Raw genomic sequence first — 16,925 nt, 5'->3', positions numbered from 1 at the left:
TAACAGTTATTTAATAAATATATTTGAAAAAAATCCCTACGCCTTGATTTTTTATGTCAGAATATGGCTAGATGCTTCTTGCCCCGATGCAACTCCAACGAAGAATTTTGAATCAAACTTCCTCTCTGAGCGCAACATTTACAAGAGGCAGTTTTAGATACCACAATGCGGTTCAGCCCGAGAACCTGGCGAAGAAAACGTGGTTCTGACAACCAAGAACGCGCTCGCAGATGCTAACCGCGGAATATGTGAGTGAAACATGAGAAGACACACAGGCGTAAAGCATTCTTTATGGCCAACAAAACAAAAGTTTAATGTTCTTAGAAAGTTGTTTCTTAAAAAACGAAAAAAGCCATAATATGGATCGTTCTGTGCAACTACTTTGTTTTTCCGCTTTCCGACAGAATTTTTGCCTGTTCTTCAGTGTACTACTCTGTCAATTTTTGCGCGTTCCCTTGACGTCAGGTGGTTTAAATGGCATTGTAGAGACATGATTAACAGGAATATTGTGCGCCAGTTAGGATCATTGCCTGTCTTTATCAATGCAACATCTACACAAAATAAGTGACTCGAAAGGAAATGAAAATTTTTAATTAGTAAGGTAAATATTTAAATGCAACCTAGCCGGTTTCACCCCAAAGTTTTATCGATAAATGAAACGGCGAGGAAACGTTAAACTGAATTGATCTGTACTATATCTAGATTTATGATTTTGAAACTATACGTTGCGAATTCATTAAAAAAAAAATATTAAAAAATTAAAATTAAGTTTTGTTTCTTAATACAAAAAACTCAAGGTACTAAAATAGCTTTATTCGCTCACGTTTTGTAATAGCGCAGATAGTAAAAGGTTGATAGATTACGCGGTTAATGAAAATAGTTCCAATGAATCATGTTTAAAGGTAGATGTCTTTTGCGATTTATGTTTCCTATCGAAAGTTATTGCAAATGTCCCATCTTTTAAATGGGAAAAAAAAAGAAAGTTGTATTTGTTGACGTCTACATCGTATGCAAATAACTTCGTTGGCGTGGGAATCAGGAAAAATATGAAGGGAGGGGAGGGAGGGGGCGTAGAGGAGTCGGTCAACGCGCTAAACTATAATAAGATTCCAAACTCAATGAGAGACTGAAAATATAACATAACATCGCAAAGCTTCCTCAGTGCTATACTGTTGCATGATGGATTTTACATATTTCCCATTGAATACGATCATTTGCTCGGCTTGATGTGTTACCTCCAATTTTTTTGTTTTTTTTTTTTGTTTTTTTTTTTTTCTGTTTTAAGAATAGATCTTCGTTGCACGCGCCGCAAGCTCCGCTATGAATTAGACAATTACTCGTGAGTTCAAAAATGTTTGCTTCTCGATCGGAGCAAAATTGGATATTTTCTGCAGACAAATATACAGGTATGCTTTACAAATGGCAGCATTGTTGTTGTGTTACGTATGAAGCACGATCCTCGCAGTAGATAGCGCTATTTATGCAATAGCGAAAATGAGACCTGAAAAAATCAGGCCTGTACGGGATTCGAACCACTGACCTCTGCGATAGTAGTGCAGCGCTCTATTATCGCAGAGCGCTGCACTAGTATCGCAGAGGTCAGTGGTTCGAATCCCGTACAGGCCTGACTTTTTTCAGGTCTGATTTTCGCAATTGCATAAATAGCGCTATCTACTGCGAGGATCGTGCATCATACGTATCTAATACCGCAGTTCAAAATATACGAACTTCATATATTCATTGTGTCTGGTTGTTGTGTTAGTTGTTTTTCACTTATTATGCAACATCTCCGAAGAATTGAATTGAATGGTAATGAAAACTGTAATTTGTGAATGCTATTGAGCTATTTCGGTTCACCATCGTATTTATGGATCAATTAAACGATGGATAACTGCTCAGATGAAATAATCTGTTATAAATATGGATGTTGAGATTTTCTATTTGGAAACTATTCGATGTACATCGCGAATTAACTGAGAAATAGGACAATTAAAATCGACCAATTATGTCATACTGCTTTTATCGGATCGATGGAAAACATTAGCACTGTATCAGTTTTTTTTTTTCTTTTTTCATTCAGTATTTGGGTGGAATTCATTCATTTCTACAGGATACGGGTGTTCTTTTGAGGGAAACATTTTACAAATCAATAAAATGAAAACTCAAGGAAGCAGAGGCCGAATTAAAAGATAACGTAAAGATAAACCTGTCGTGAGATGATCTGTCGCTGATGGCATTCATTGTAAAAATTCCTCGTATAAACTCGCGTCCTGGTTTCTATAGAGCAACATGACTTGTGTAGCTAGTATTGAGATATTCAATTTTTTTTTACAGTATGAAGAGTTGAGAGCGATTTAGAATTTCTTTGATAATTTAATTTAAATTATGCTGCATTTAAAAACGCAAAATATTTTAGTATAACCAGGTTAGGCTAAAAAGAAATTAGCGATTGTGAATTGAAAAACTGAGTTTTTTATAGTTTTGATAGTAACTGCAATATCCTAATCTGGACGGTGACAAACATACGTCAAGCCACCTCTATGAAAAAGAAAACAAAACAATAAAATCAAAACAAATTTAAATAATTTAAGAGCCACTGACTGTAAACATCGAGAAACTGCTGACAGTTGCAGAATTTTGTAATTCATTTTATTAATCCTACAGTACTCTTTTGATAAACCTTTCTCCAAAACTTATATTAAAAAGTTCTATCGCGCTTTGTTTTCTTGGCAATATCGAAAAGTTCAAAATTCGCGTAGATCACTGTTGTTCTCTCCGCCTCCTTTAAAGCGATGGAAAATTATGCATTCTCGGCAACCTAGTGCAGTTTCTCGATAATAAGGGTTAGTTGCCCCCAAGCTTTGGGGCATATGTAGTAGTGCTATTAAAACGTTTGTCAGTTACAATAGATGACATAAAAACTGGCAGGAGATTCTGTACCATAAATGATAATACAGATTAATTACTGATTTCTCCCTTCTCCTCCTGTTATTTATCCCTTTTTAGGACCAATTCGATCTCGCAATAATTAAAATGTACAACCATGAAAACTGAGGGATTTGTACACCAGTACTTTCTAGTGTGATGAATTAAATTTCATAAATCACAAAATTAACGCTAACCTGCGTAGAGTTGAGGATGGTAAAAATGTAGGTAAAAACTTTGTGCAATGGTGACAGAAAACCAAACAGCCAAGTGACACCCAGCAGGGAAATCATCACCACACCCGCTTTAACGCCAAGTCGAAAAGATGAGAACAATTACAACATGGCATGGGAGTTAGTCCTTCCTTAATTTTGTTCGCATTAATTTATTAAATCTAGATAACCCACAGATTCCGTATAAAAAGGAAGTAGGCGAGTATCATAGACCAAGGTGATACCAAGATATTAGGCCGATCGTGGGGGAGACAGTGGATTTTGTTTCTCCACGAACCTCAATGATCCGCAAAGAGAAGCCGGAGAACTAAACTAACTCGTTTAAATTTGGAAAAACGAGAACGCAATTTTCAAATTTGCATTGCTTGGAGGAATGCATGTATATTTACTTGCATGTTTCACTTAAACATATATTTATCAAACTTCCATTTGCTTGTTTTGTTGTTGTTGTTGTCATGCCTTGTTTTTTTGTTTATTTTTTTTTTGTGTGTGTTTCATACTTCAAAACATACCTTATTTGCTTGCAGTAGTTGTCTTCCGCTAATGGTTCCACAAGCGTAGTAATCTCCTTTATGACTCGTACAAGTATCAAAATGTTCAGCTGAAAAAAAAAATTAAAAAAACTGAAACTTTATATCGGAAAATGGACGTCGATCAAAATAAACACGAGAGTCAATTGTTCACGAATGTGTGACAGAGAAAAAGCTCGAATATACGAATCATCATATGATATGAGTTATGAACTTACTGTTTCGATAAACGCCACAAATGTCACAAAAATCCAGATCAGCTTATTAGTCGAAGACAACCAGCAACTGGAGAAAAGGAAAGAAAAAAAGTAATGAAAGAAAATTAATATTCCATCCGATGAAACGATATCTCTTTTTAACCATCCACAATGTTTGGCAGAAGCTAATGATTTTCTTACTATTTATCACTAGTGTAGCTTTGGAGTCCATCTTTTACAGTTGCGATGCCCAGTGAAATACCCACCATGACGATAGGAAGGCCTTCAAATAGAGAGACAGAAGAATGCAGTGTATGTCGGGGAATCATACACCAAATAAGGCGGTAAATATTCATAAATACCCCATGACATGACGTGATACATGTGCATCTTGGTGTTGATATTGTACACCTTTACAACAAACAGGTAGAGATAAATTCCCTCGACCAGCATCCAACAGAAAGCGGCCATCAGGAAATACTGCATAAGAGCTGCTGCTGTGATACAGGCAGACTGCAATAAAGAAAGAAAGAACACAGAAGTACTTTACCCGGCTGTGAAATAAAAAAAAACAACAATTTCGTCAGTGAATGTGGGAACATGCAGCTTACCATGTTTTTGGTGGCGTTTATCCCGACAAGAAAGATAATCTGTCCAGCTCCAAGGGACACAGAAAGACTTAAACGTACTTGTGACAGAGGTTGACGAACATCTCTGACGAAGAAACGAAAATAAAGGAAAAAAAAAAAACAAAGAGGAACGCACGACAAATCATATGATTATAATCAGAAGCAAAATTAAAGTCAAAGGAAAAAAAACCAACATGCAATAAACACAAAATATGCCAATAAATGCATAAGATATTTGACATTCCCAGTATATTTGGTTGCAAAGAAGTTGGAAGGACCGCTCTAACTAAAAGACTTACTATTTCATAGTTACGTTTTATTTTTTAACTGTCCGTTATCAATTAAACGAACTGAAAGCAGATGAGCCCTATTGTCACTGATTATATGTGGTACTTGTCCCTTATCAAATATTTCATAGATTGGCTACCCGAGCAGGAAGATGGACCCATCTTGCCCACTCTGGATTATCCAGTTAAATCCCTTGTTCCTTTTTGCGTCCATAAAAATGCAACAAAAGAACTCGGCCAATATCCAGCCATCTTGACCTCACGATTGGTCAATAACGAACATTTATTTTACGGACTTAAGTCACGTATTATCCAATCCAATAAACATCAAGTTTTTTTCAAATCGTAGTTTCCAAAAGAGATTTTTACAATCATTTTTTGCACGTTCTGGTCTGCTTTATGGAATCAGCTTCAAAGTCATAACTGATTGTCTGGTAACAGTGCTTACGTGAGGAAAGAATACAGGATGATTGTCAAAAGCATCCCGACGATGGAAAGGCTTAATCCTACGTAAGTGATTGTCTCCAGGATAGTTCCGTCCTTCTTGGTGAGCTGTATTAGGAATTAGAAACAAAAAAAAAAAAACAAATTAAGATTTGATTAATTGACCAAACGGATGAACTATATGGAAGAATATTCGAAAATACATAAATAATTTTAATAGATACCTTTGTGCCACCACTGTGAAAGTCAACTAAGACAGCAAAGTAGGTCAAATGATTACATCTACTATACTGTTGCATGATGGATTTTACATATTTCCCATTGAATACGATCATTTGCTCGGCTTGATGTGTTACCTCCAATTTTTTTGTTTTTTTTTTTTGTTTTTTTTTTTTTCTGTTTTAAGAATAGATCTTCGTTGCACGCGCCGCAAGCTCCGCTATGAATTAGACAATTACTCGTGAGTTCAAAAATGTTTGCTTCTCGATCGGAGCAAAATTGGATATTTTCTGCAGACAAATATACAGGTATGCTTTACAAATGGCAGCATTGTTGTTGTGTTACGTATGAAGCACGATCCTCGCAGTAGATAGCGCTATTTATGCAATAGCGAAAATGAGACCTGAAAAAATCAGGCCTGTACGGGATTCGAACCACTGACCTCTGCGATAGTAGTGCAGCGCTCTATTATCGCAGAGCGCTGCACTAGTATCGCAGAGGTCAGTGGTTCGAATCCCGTACAGGCCTGACTTTTTTCAGGTCTGATTTTCGCAATTGCATAAATAGCGCTATCTACTGCGAGGATCGTGCATCATACGTATCTAATACCGCAGTTCAAAATATACGAACTTCATATATTCATTGTGTCTGGTTGTTGTGTTAGTTGTTTTTCACTTATTATGCAACATCTCCGAAGAATTGAATTGAATGGTAATGAAAACTGTAATTTGTGAATGCTATTGAGCTATTTCGGTTCACCATCGTATTTATGGATCAATTAAACGATGGATAACTGCTCAGATGAAATAATCTGTTATAAATATGGATGTTGAGATTTTCTATTTGGAAACTATTCGATGTACATCGCGAATTAACTGAGAAATAGGACAATTAAAATCGACCAATTATGTCATACTGCTTTTATCGGATCGATGGAAAACATTAGCACTGTATCAGTTTTTTTTTTTCTTTTTTCATTCAGTATTTGGGTGGAATTCATTCATTTCTACAGGATACGGGTGTTCTTTTGAGGGAAACATTTTACAAATCAATAAAATGAAAACTCAAGGAAGCAGAGGCCGAATTAAAAGATAACGTAAAGATAAACCTGTCGTGAGATGATCTGTCGCTGATGGCATTCATTGTAAAAATTCCTCGTATAAACTCGCGTCCTGGTTTCTATAGAGCAACATGACTTGTGTAGCTAGTATTGAGATATTCAATTTTTTTTTACAGTATGAAGAGTTGAGAGCGATTTAGAATTTCTTTGATAATTTAATTTAAATTATGCTGCATTTAAAAACGCAAAATATTTTAGTATAACCAGGTTAGGCTAAAAAGAAATTAGCGATTGTGAATTGAAAAACTGAGTTTTTTATAGTTTTGATAGTAACTGCAATATCCTAATCTGGACGGTGACAAACATACGTCAAGCCACCTCTATGAAAAAGAAAACAAAACAATAAAATCAAAACAAATTTAAATAATTTAAGAGCCACTGACTGTAAACATCGAGAAACTGCTGACAGTTGCAGAATTTTGTAATTCATTTTATTAATCCTACAGTACTCTTTTGATAAACCTTTCTCCAAAACTTATATTAAAAAGTTCTATCGCGCTTTGTTTTCTTGGCAATATCGAAAAGTTCAAAATTCGCGTAGATCACTGTTGTTCTCTCCGCCTCCTTTAAAGCGATGGAAAATTATGCATTCTCGGCAACCTAGTGCAGTTTCTCGATAATAAGGGTTAGTTGCCCCCAAGCTTTGGGGCATATGTAGTAGTGCTATTAAAACGTTTGTCAGTTACAATAGATGACATAAAAACTGGCAGGAGATTCTGTACCATAAATGATAATACAGATTAATTACTGATTTCTCCCTTCTCCTCCTGTTATTTATCCCTTTTTAGGACCAATTCGATCTCGCAATAATTAAAATGTACAACCATGAAAACTGAGGGATTTGTACACCAGTACTTTCTAGTGTGATGAATTAAATTTCATAAATCACAAAATTAACGCTAACCTGCGTAGAGTTGAGGATGGTAAAAATGTAGGTAAAAACTTTGTGCAATGGTGACAGAAAACCAAACAGCCAAGTGACACCCAGCAGGGAAATCATCACCACACCCGCTTTAACGCCAAGTCGAAAAGATGAGAACAATTACAACATGGCATGGGAGTTAGTCCTTCCTTAATTTTGTTCGCATTAATTTATTAAATCTAGATAACCCACAGATTCCGTATAAAAAGGAAGTAGGCGAGTATCATAGACCAAGGTGATACCAAGATATTAGGCCGATCGTGGGGGAGACAGTGGATTTTGTTTCTCCACGAACCTCAATGATCCGCAAAGAGAAGCCGGAGAACTAAACTAACTCGTTTAAATTTGGAAAAACGAGAACGCAATTTTCAAATTTGCATTGCTTGGAGGAATGCATGTATATTTACTTGCATGTTTCACTTAAACATATATTTATCAAACTTCCATTTGCTTGTTTTGTTGTTGTTGTTGTCATGCCTTGTTTTTTTGTTTATTTTTTTTTTGTGTGTGTTTCATACTTCAAAACATACCTTATTTGCTTGCAGTAGTTGTCTTCCGCTAATGGTTCCACAAGCGTAGTAATCTCCTTTATGACTCGTACAAGTATCAAAATGTTCAGCTGAAAAAAAAAATTAAAAAAACTGAAACTTTATATCGGAAAATGGACGTCGATCAAAATAAACACGAGAGTCAATTGTTCACGAATGTGTGACAGAGAAAAAGCTCGAATATACGAATCATCATATGATATGAGTTATGAACTTACTGTTTCGATAAACGCCACAAATGTCACAAAAATCCAGATCAGCTTATTAGTCGAAGACAACCAGCAACTGGAGAAAAGGAAAGAAAAAAAGTAATGAAAGAAAATTAATATTCCATCCGATGAAACGATATCTCTTTTTAACCATCCACAATGTTTGGCAGAAGCTAATGATTTTCTTACTATTTATCACTAGTGTAGCTTTGGAGTCCATCTTTTACAGTTGCGATGCCCAGTGAAATACCCACCATGACGATAGGAAGGCCTTCAAATAGAGAGACAGAAGAATGCAGTGTATGTCGGGGAATCATACACCAAATAAGGCGGTAAATATTCATAAATACCCCATGACATGACGTGATACATGTGCATCTTGGTGTTGATATTGTACACCTTTACAACAAACAGGTAGAGATAAATTCCCTCGACCAGCATCCAACAGAAAGCGGCCATCAGGAAATACTGCATAAGAGCTGCTGCTGTGATACAGGCAGACTGCAATAAAGAAAGAAAGAACACAGAAGTACTTTACCCGGCTGTGAAATAAAAAAAAACAACAATTTCGTCAGTGAATGTGGGAACATGCAGCTTACCATGTTTTTGGTGGCGTTTATCCCGACAAGAAAGATAATCTGTCCAGCTCCAAGGGACACAGAAAGACTTAAACGTACTTGTGACAGAGGTTGACGAACATCTCTGACGAAGAAACGAAAATAAAGGAAAAAAAAAAAACAAAGAGGAACGCACGACAAATCATATGATTATAATCAGAAGCAAAATTAAAGTCAAAGGAAAAAAAACCAACATGCAATAAACACAAAATATGCCAATAAATGCATAAGATATTTGACATTCCCAGTATATTTGGTTGCAAAGAAGTTGGAAGGACCGCTCTAACTAAAAGACTTACTATTTCATAGTTACGTTTTATTTTTTAACTGTCCGTTATCAATTAAACGAACTGAAAGCAGATGAGCCCTATTGTCACTGATTATATGTGGTACTTGTCCCTTATCAAATATTTCATAGATTGGCTACCCGAGCAGGAAGATGGACCCATCTTGCCCACTCTGGATTATCCAGTTAAATCCCTTGTTCCTTTTTGCGTCCATAAAAATGCAACAAAAGAACTCGGCCAATATCCAGCCATCTTGACCTCACGATTGGTCAATAACGAACATTTATTTTACGGACTTAAGTCACGTATTATCCAATCCAATAAACATCAAGTTTTTTTCAAATCGTAGTTTCCAAAAGAGATTTTTACAATCATTTTTTGCACGTTCTGGTCTGCTTTATGGAATCAGCTTCAAAGTCATAACTGATTGTCTGGTAACAGTGCTTACGTGAGGAAAGAATACAGGATGATTGTCAAAAGCATCCCGACGATGGAAAGGCTTAATCCTACGTAAGTGATTGTCTCCAGGATAGTTCCGTCCTTCTTGGTGAGCTGTATTAGGAATTAGAAACAAAAAAAAAAAAACAAATTAAGATTTGATTAATTGACCAAACGGATGAACTATATGGAAGAATATTCGAAAATACATAAATAATTTTAATAGATACCTTTGTGCCACCACTGTGAAAGTCAACTAAGACAGCAAAGTAGGTCAAATGATTACATCTACTATACTGTTGCATGATGGATTTTACATATTTCCCATTGAATACGATCATTTGCTCGGCTTGATGTGTTACCTCCAATTTTTTTGTTTTTTTTTTTTGTTTTTTTTTTTTTCTGTTTTAAGAATAGATCTTCGTTGCACGCGCCGCAAGCTCCGCTATGAATTAGACAATTACTCGTGAGTTCAAAAATGTTTGCTTCTCGATCGGAGCAAAATTGGATATTTTCTGCAGACAAATATACAGGTATGCTTTACAAATGGCAGCATTGTTGTTGTGTTACGTATGAAGCACGATCCTCGCAGTAGATAGCGCTATTTATGCAATAGCGAAAATGAGACCTGAAAAAATCAGGCCTGTACGGGATTCGAACCACTGACCTCTGCGATAGTAGTGCAGCGCTCTATTATCGCAGAGCGCTGCACTAGTATCGCAGAGGTCAGTGGTTCGAATCCCGTACAGGCCTGACTTTTTTCAGGTCTGATTTTCGCAATTGCATAAATAGCGCTATCTACTGCGAGGATCGTGCATCATACGTATCTAATACCGCAGTTCAAAATATACGAACTTCATATATTCATTGTGTCTGGTTGTTGTGTTAGTTGTTTTTCACTTATTATGCAACATCTCCGAAGAATTGAATTGAATGGTAATGAAAACTGTAATTTGTGAATGCTATTGAGCTATTTCGGTTCACCATCGTATTTATGGATCAATTAAACGATGGATAACTGCTCAGATGAAATAATCTGTTATAAATATGGATGTTGAGATTTTCTATTTGGAAACTATTCGATGTACATCGCGAATTAACTGAGAAATAGGACAATTAAAATCGACCAATTATGTCATACTGCTTTTATCGGATCGATGGAAAACATTAGCACTGTATCAGTTTTTTTTTTTCTTTTTTCATTCAGTATTTGGGTGGAATTCATTCATTTCTACAGGATACGGGTGTTCTTTTGAGGGAAACATTTTACAAATCAATAAAATGAAAACTCAAGGAAGCAGAGGCCGAATTAAAAGATAACGTAAAGATAAACCTGTCGTGAGATGATCTGTCGCTGATGGCATTCATTGTAAAAATTCCTCGTATAAACTCGCGTCCTGGTTTCTATAGAGCAACATGACTTGTGTAGCTAGTATTGAGATATTCAATTTTTTTTTACAGTATGAAGAGTTGAGAGCGATTTAGAATTTCTTTGATAATTTAATTTAAATTATGCTGCATTTAAAAACGCAAAATATTTTAGTATAACCAGGTTAGGCTAAAAAGAAATTAGCGATTGTGAATTGAAAAACTGAGTTTTTTATAGTTTTGATAGTAACTGCAATATCCTAATCTGGACGGTGACAAACATACGTCAAGCCACCTCTATGAAAAAGAAAACAAAACAATAAAATCAAAACAAATTTAAATAATTTAAGAGCCACTGACTGTAAACATCGAGAAACTGCTGACAGTTGCAGAATTTTGTAATTCATTTTATTAATCCTACAGTACTCTTTTGATAAACCTTTCTCCAAAACTTATATTAAAAAGTTCTATCGCGCTTTGTTTTCTTGGCAATATCGAAAAGTTCAAAATTCGCGTAGATCACTGTTGTTCTCTCCGCCTCCTTTAAAGCGATGGAAAATTATGCATTCTCGGCAACCTAGTGCAGTTTCTCGATAATAAGGGTTAGTTGCCCCCAAGCTTTGGGGCATATGTAGTAGTGCTATTAAAACGTTTGTCAGTTACAATAGATGACATAAAAACTGGCAGGAGATTCTGTACCATAAATGATAATACAGATTAATTACTGATTTCTCCCTTCTCCTCCTGTTATTTATCCCTTTTTAGGACCAATTCGATCTCGCAATAATTAAAATGTACAACCATGAAAACTGAGGGATTTGTACACCAGTACTTTCTAGTGTGATGAATTAAATTTCATAAATCACAAAATTAACGCTAACCTGCGTAGAGTTGAGGATGGTAAAAATGTAGGTAAAAACTTTGTGCAATGGTGACAGAAAACCAAACAGCCAAGTGACACCCAGCAGGGAAATCATCACCACACCCGCTTTAACGCCAAGTCGAAAAGATGAGAACAATTACAACATGGCATGGGAGTTAGTCCTTCCTTAATTTTGTTCGCATTAATTTATTAAATCTAGATAACCCACAGATTCCGTATAAAAAGGAAGTAGGCGAGTATCATAGACCAAGGTGATACCAAGATATTAGGCCGATCGTGGGGGAGACAGTGGATTTTGTTTCTCCACGAACCTCAATGATCCGCAAAGAGAAGCCGGAGAACTAAACTAACTCGTTTAAATTTGGAAAAACGAGAACGCAATTTTCAAATTTGCATTGCTTGGAGGAATGCATGTATATTTACTTGCATGTTTCACTTAAACATATATTTATCAAACTTCCATTTGCTTGTTTTGTTGTTGTTGTTGTCATGCCTTGTTTTTTTGTTTATTTTTTTTTTGTGTGTGTTTCATACTTCAAAACATACCTTATTTGCTTGCAGTAGTTGTCTTCCGCTAATGGTTCCACAAGCGTAGTAATCTCCTTTATGACTCGTACAAGTATCAAAATGTTCAGCTGAAAAAAAAAATTAAAAAAACTGAAACTTTATATCGGAAAATGGACGTCGATCAAAATAAACACGAGAGTCAATTGTTCACGAATGTGTGACAGAGAAAAAGCTCGAATATACGAATCATCATATGATATGAGTTATGAACTTACTGTTTCGATAAACGCCACAAATGTCACAAAAATCCAGATCAGCTTATTAGTCGAAGACAACCAGCAACTGGAGAAAAGGAAAGAAAAAAAGTAATGAAAGAAAATTAATATTCCATCCGATGAAACGATATCTCTTTTTAACCATCCACAATGTTTGGCAGAAGCTAATGATTTTCTTACTATTTATCACTAGTGTAGCTTTGGAGTCCATCTTTTACAGTTGCGATGCCCAGTGAAATACCCACCATGACGATAGGAAGGCCTTCAAATAGAGAGACAGAAGAATGCAGTGTATGTCGGGGAATCATACACCAAATAAGGCGGTAAATATTCATAAATACCCCATGACATGACGTGATACATGTGCATCTTGGTGTTGATATTGTACACCTTTACAACAAACAGGTAGAGATAAATTCCCTCGACCAGCATCCAACAGAAAGCGGCCATCAGGAAATACTGCATAAGAGCTGCTGCTGTGATACAGGCAGACTGCAATAAAGAAAGAAAGAACACAGAAGTACTTTACCCGGCTGTGAAATAAAAAAAAACAACAATTTCGTCAGTGAATGTGGGAACATGCAGCTTACCATGTTTTTGGTGGCGTTTATCCCGACAAGAAAGATAATCTGTCCAGCTCCAAGGGACACAGAAAGACTTAAACGTACTTGTGACAGAGGTTGACGAACATCTCTGACGAAGAAACGAAAATAAAGGAAAAAAAAAAAACAAAGAGGAACGCACGACAAATCATATGATTATAATCAGAAGCAAAATTAAAGTCAAAGGAAAAAAAAACCAACATGCAATAAACACAAAATATGCCAATAAATGCATAAGATATTTGACATTCCCAGTATATTTGGTTGCAAAGAAGTTGGAAGGACCGCTCTAACTAAAAGACTTACTATTTCATAGTTACGTTTTATTTTTTAACTGTCCGTTATCAATTAAACGAACTGAAAGCAGATGAGCCCTATTGTCACTGATTATATGTGGTACTTGTCCCTTATCAAATATTTCATAGATTGGCTACCCGAGCAGGAAGATGGACCCATCTTGCCCACTCTGGATTATCCAGTTAAATCCCTTGTTCCTTTTTGCGTCCATAAAAATGCAACAAAAGAACTCGGCCAATATCCAGCCATCTTGACCTCACGATTGGTCAATAACGAACATTTATTTTACGGACTTAAGTCACGTATTATCCAATCCAATAAACATCAAGTTTTTTTCAAATCGTAGTTTCCAAAAGAGATTTTTACAATCATTTTTTGCACGTTCTGGTCTGCTTTATGGAATCAGCTTCAAAGTCATAACTGATTGTCTGGTAACAGTGCTTACGTGAGGAAAGAATACAGGATGATTGTCAAAAGCATCCCGACGATGGAAAGGCTTAATCCTACGTAAGTGATTGTCTCCAGGATAGTTCCGTCCTTCTTGGTGAGCTGTATTAGGAATTAGAAACAAAAAAAAAAAAACAAATTAAGATTTGATTAATTGACCAAACGGATGAACTATATGGAAGAATATTCGAAAATACATAAATAATTTTAATAGATACCTTTGTGCCACCACTGTGAAAGTCAACTAAGACAGCAAAGTAGGTCAAATGATTACATCTACAAACTGTTTCCACTGAGTTGCTCTTCGCTGAATCTACATGACAACCCTCATCTGCGAACCCGTCTGGACTAAAAAAGTTCATGAATATGACAAAAAGGAAAAACAAAATATGTGAGATAAGTAATCGGAGTCTCAAATAAGCAGAGTATTGAAAGGCCTATTTGAAGAAAGGCCTATTTGAAGAAAGGCCTATTTTTTTTAAGTGTATTTAGACCGTTAAGATACCCTCGCCACATTCTTTATAGATAAACTATATGACAAACATTCATTTCAGGTACAAAGTATTTCTAGGAGCAACAGACAAACAGATAAAAGAATCCATGTTATTAATCTAATTTTGACGTTGAATAAGAAACGTATATGAATTTTACCTCATGCTGGAGCCATTCCAAAACATGCAATGCTTCTCTGCCTCAACGACCTGAAAATATATTTTATTTCGTTTGAATCAAATCAACACAACATAAAAAAGGACTGAGGTTATCTTTCAGCGGTAAAACTAACTACCTCTAGGCTTCTGAACTTCAAGATGACATCTTGTTGTAATTTTTCTGGTTTAGGATCCATATCTGCGGTCATTATCCTGGTGTTCACAAACCTGTAACGAACATTTTCCTAAGAATTATCAGTGTTGAGCTTATTAGGGTTATATTCTAAAAATGAATGAAAAAATTGAGTCTTTTTTTTTTTATAGGAACGTGCAAGACTTTAAAAACAACAAACGATGTTTGATTAACCGAGTTACCAGCCCTCGAATTACTGTTAACATCCAAACGAACTGGACTGTATCATTCAGCAGATAATAGGCTAAAAAAGAGTGTGAGGTTTTTTTCGATATTCCTATATATTGGTTCCTAAGAAAATCTATTTTGAAGTTGGATAATAGGAAATACATCTCTGCGAAGTCACAAGAAAGTTTTCGTAAAGGCCCCACACCCTTTTCTGCAACAATATCAGAAAAATACTTTATCCAAGTTTCATGAAAAACATGACCTATTTGAAAATCCGTGACTTTGCTCTGTTCTGCTATAAAGCACGCGGAAGTGGCTAGAGCACGAAAGAAGTGTAGGGAGAAACAAGAGACGTAGTTGAGTGCAAATCGAGATCCTGAACGAAAGCCCTCATAAAACGACCATTACACCTTTCACTATTTGGTACCAGCTATCCTAAAACACTCTTCAGGTCATGGATTGCTTTCTTTTTTTAAAAAATTCAGCGTAGAGCAAAAAATCGATGTTTTGAAAATTTTTACAAGATATTGCTGAAAGCAGACCTGCTATGCTTAAACTAGGTCTCAAATATTTCGTGCATCAAGCTGACCTTGTATTGTCAGTTTCATTCCCAACAGATTGATTTGTCAGTAGTAGTTCGTGAAGATCCTTGTACACACACGCTACGATCACGGACCCTAAAAAGGAAACAGACGACAAAAAATAAGGGAAAGGTATCGGTGTATGCCAAAAAGCAAACCCTTAATCTTGAGAGGTAATTTATGTTTAATGAAATTTGAGTTCGTACGGGAATCTTGCCCAAGATATTTTTGGAAATCAAAACAGACTTTAAATGTTTTTGACTCTCCTACATTGATGTTTAACTAACCAAGCCAACTAATTGCTACTTTTACACTCGATATTGCATCATTTACAATATAATTAATTGACCCCAACACTCTACTAGCAATTATTATCTTGGCTGCCTATTTTACTGCTGTTACTTTTCTGCTTGATATTGACATCTTAAAAATACCAACACAGTTTGCGTGTTTGCTGTTCTTTCGTCCTAAATATTCTCCCAATAATACAAACCATTTTCTGCAAAATTTGCAGAAGATATATTGATACTGGCTTGCCATTCTTCTTCCTTGAGAAGGAAGTCACTTGTATTTTGGCGGTAGCCTAATTGAATTACAAGAGCTGCCGAAAGGAGCAGAAGATAAGTGAGATATTAATGACAAATGAGTAAGTGCGTGTTTCCTACGAATTCAATAAAGACTTGAAGGTACATATTTAGACAGAACCGAGTTAAGATTGCCCATATGTAATTGGGTTTAATAAGATCCAGGGGAAATAAAACAACAAATGTGTAAAGATCTCGGGTTTTAACTCACCCATTTTTTGGTTAGTAATCTTTTTGGAAGGTCTTCTCTCATTCAGATGATACTTGCTGTACTTAAGAACAAATTTCTCGAAGGCGACTGCCACCCGAAAGATGGCTTCTGTTCTTTCCTTTATTTCTTCCTTAGAAAGTTGGCCTATGATAGCTTTTGTTATGTTTTGACACAGATCGGCGAAGTCTTCCAACAAAACCATTGCCTCCTACAATTACATAAATATTCTTCATCAATCTTACATTAACTTCAAGTTTTTCAATACCTAATAATGTTGTAAACACAATGAAAATTGAATTACTGAACCAGGACAGTCGACAAAGGTAGACAGGCCTGTAATAATGGAAATTGGAGTTATAATTTCAGATCTCTCTCGAAAAAAACAGAAACAACAACAACAAAGAAGAAAAGCAACAAAGACCAAAGAAACAACAACAAACGTAAGTCAAACACAAGAACAAGGAAAATTGCAAGAAAAAGCCGAAAACAACAACAAGGACAAAAACAATAACTGATAAGAAAAATAAATTTAAAAAATGACAGATCCCTGCAGG

At 35.8% G+C, this 16,925-nt stretch overlaps 3 protein-coding genes across 3 annotated transcripts; all 3 read right to left on the bottom strand.

Annotated features, from left to right (window-relative positions):
- Nucleotides 1-4,170: 4,170 nt before the first annotated feature.
- On the bottom strand, nt 4,171-5,802 carry LOC148737013 (adhesion G protein-coupled receptor L4-like). Its single transcript, XM_088749232.1, has 3 exons — nt 5,250-5,802; nt 4,497-4,599; nt 4,171-4,398 (listed from the first exon to the last, which is right to left on the bottom strand). The coding sequence occupies exons 1-3, from the start codon at nt 5,282-5,284 to the stop codon at nt 4,171-4,173; spliced, it is 366 nt and encodes a 121-aa protein (XP_088605358.1). The 5' UTR covers nt 5,285-5,802.
- A 2,734-nt stretch (nt 5,803-8,536) lies between these two features.
- On the bottom strand, nt 8,537-10,168 carry LOC148737012 (adhesion G protein-coupled receptor L4-like). Its single transcript, XM_088749231.1, has 3 exons — nt 9,616-10,168; nt 8,863-8,965; nt 8,537-8,764 (listed from the first exon to the last, which is right to left on the bottom strand). The coding sequence occupies exons 1-3, from the start codon at nt 9,648-9,650 to the stop codon at nt 8,537-8,539; spliced, it is 366 nt and encodes a 121-aa protein (XP_088605357.1). The 5' UTR covers nt 9,651-10,168.
- A 2,734-nt stretch (nt 10,169-12,902) lies between these two features.
- LOC111346139 (adhesion G protein-coupled receptor L4) lies at nt 12,903-16,499 on the bottom strand. Its single transcript, XM_088749230.1, has 7 exons — nt 15,585-16,499; nt 14,772-14,862; nt 14,636-14,685; nt 14,203-14,332; nt 13,983-14,086; nt 13,229-13,331; nt 12,903-13,130 (listed from the first exon to the last, which is right to left on the bottom strand). Exons 2-7 carry the CDS (start codon nt 14,841-14,843, stop codon nt 12,903-12,905), a joined length of 687 nt encoding a protein of 228 aa, XP_088605356.1. The 5' UTR covers nt 14,844-14,862; nt 15,585-16,499.
- Nucleotides 16,500-16,925: the final 426 nt, after the last annotated feature.

This window comes from Stylophora pistillata, chromosome 2, assembly GCF_964205215.1.
Source record: "Stylophora pistillata chromosome 2, jaStyPist1.2, whole genome shotgun sequence".
Lineage (NCBI taxonomy): Eukaryota > Metazoa > Cnidaria > Anthozoa > Scleractinia > Pocilloporidae > Stylophora > Stylophora pistillata.
Note: the sequence above shows the minus strand (reverse complement) of the source record. Positions and strands in the feature narration are given on the sequence as shown.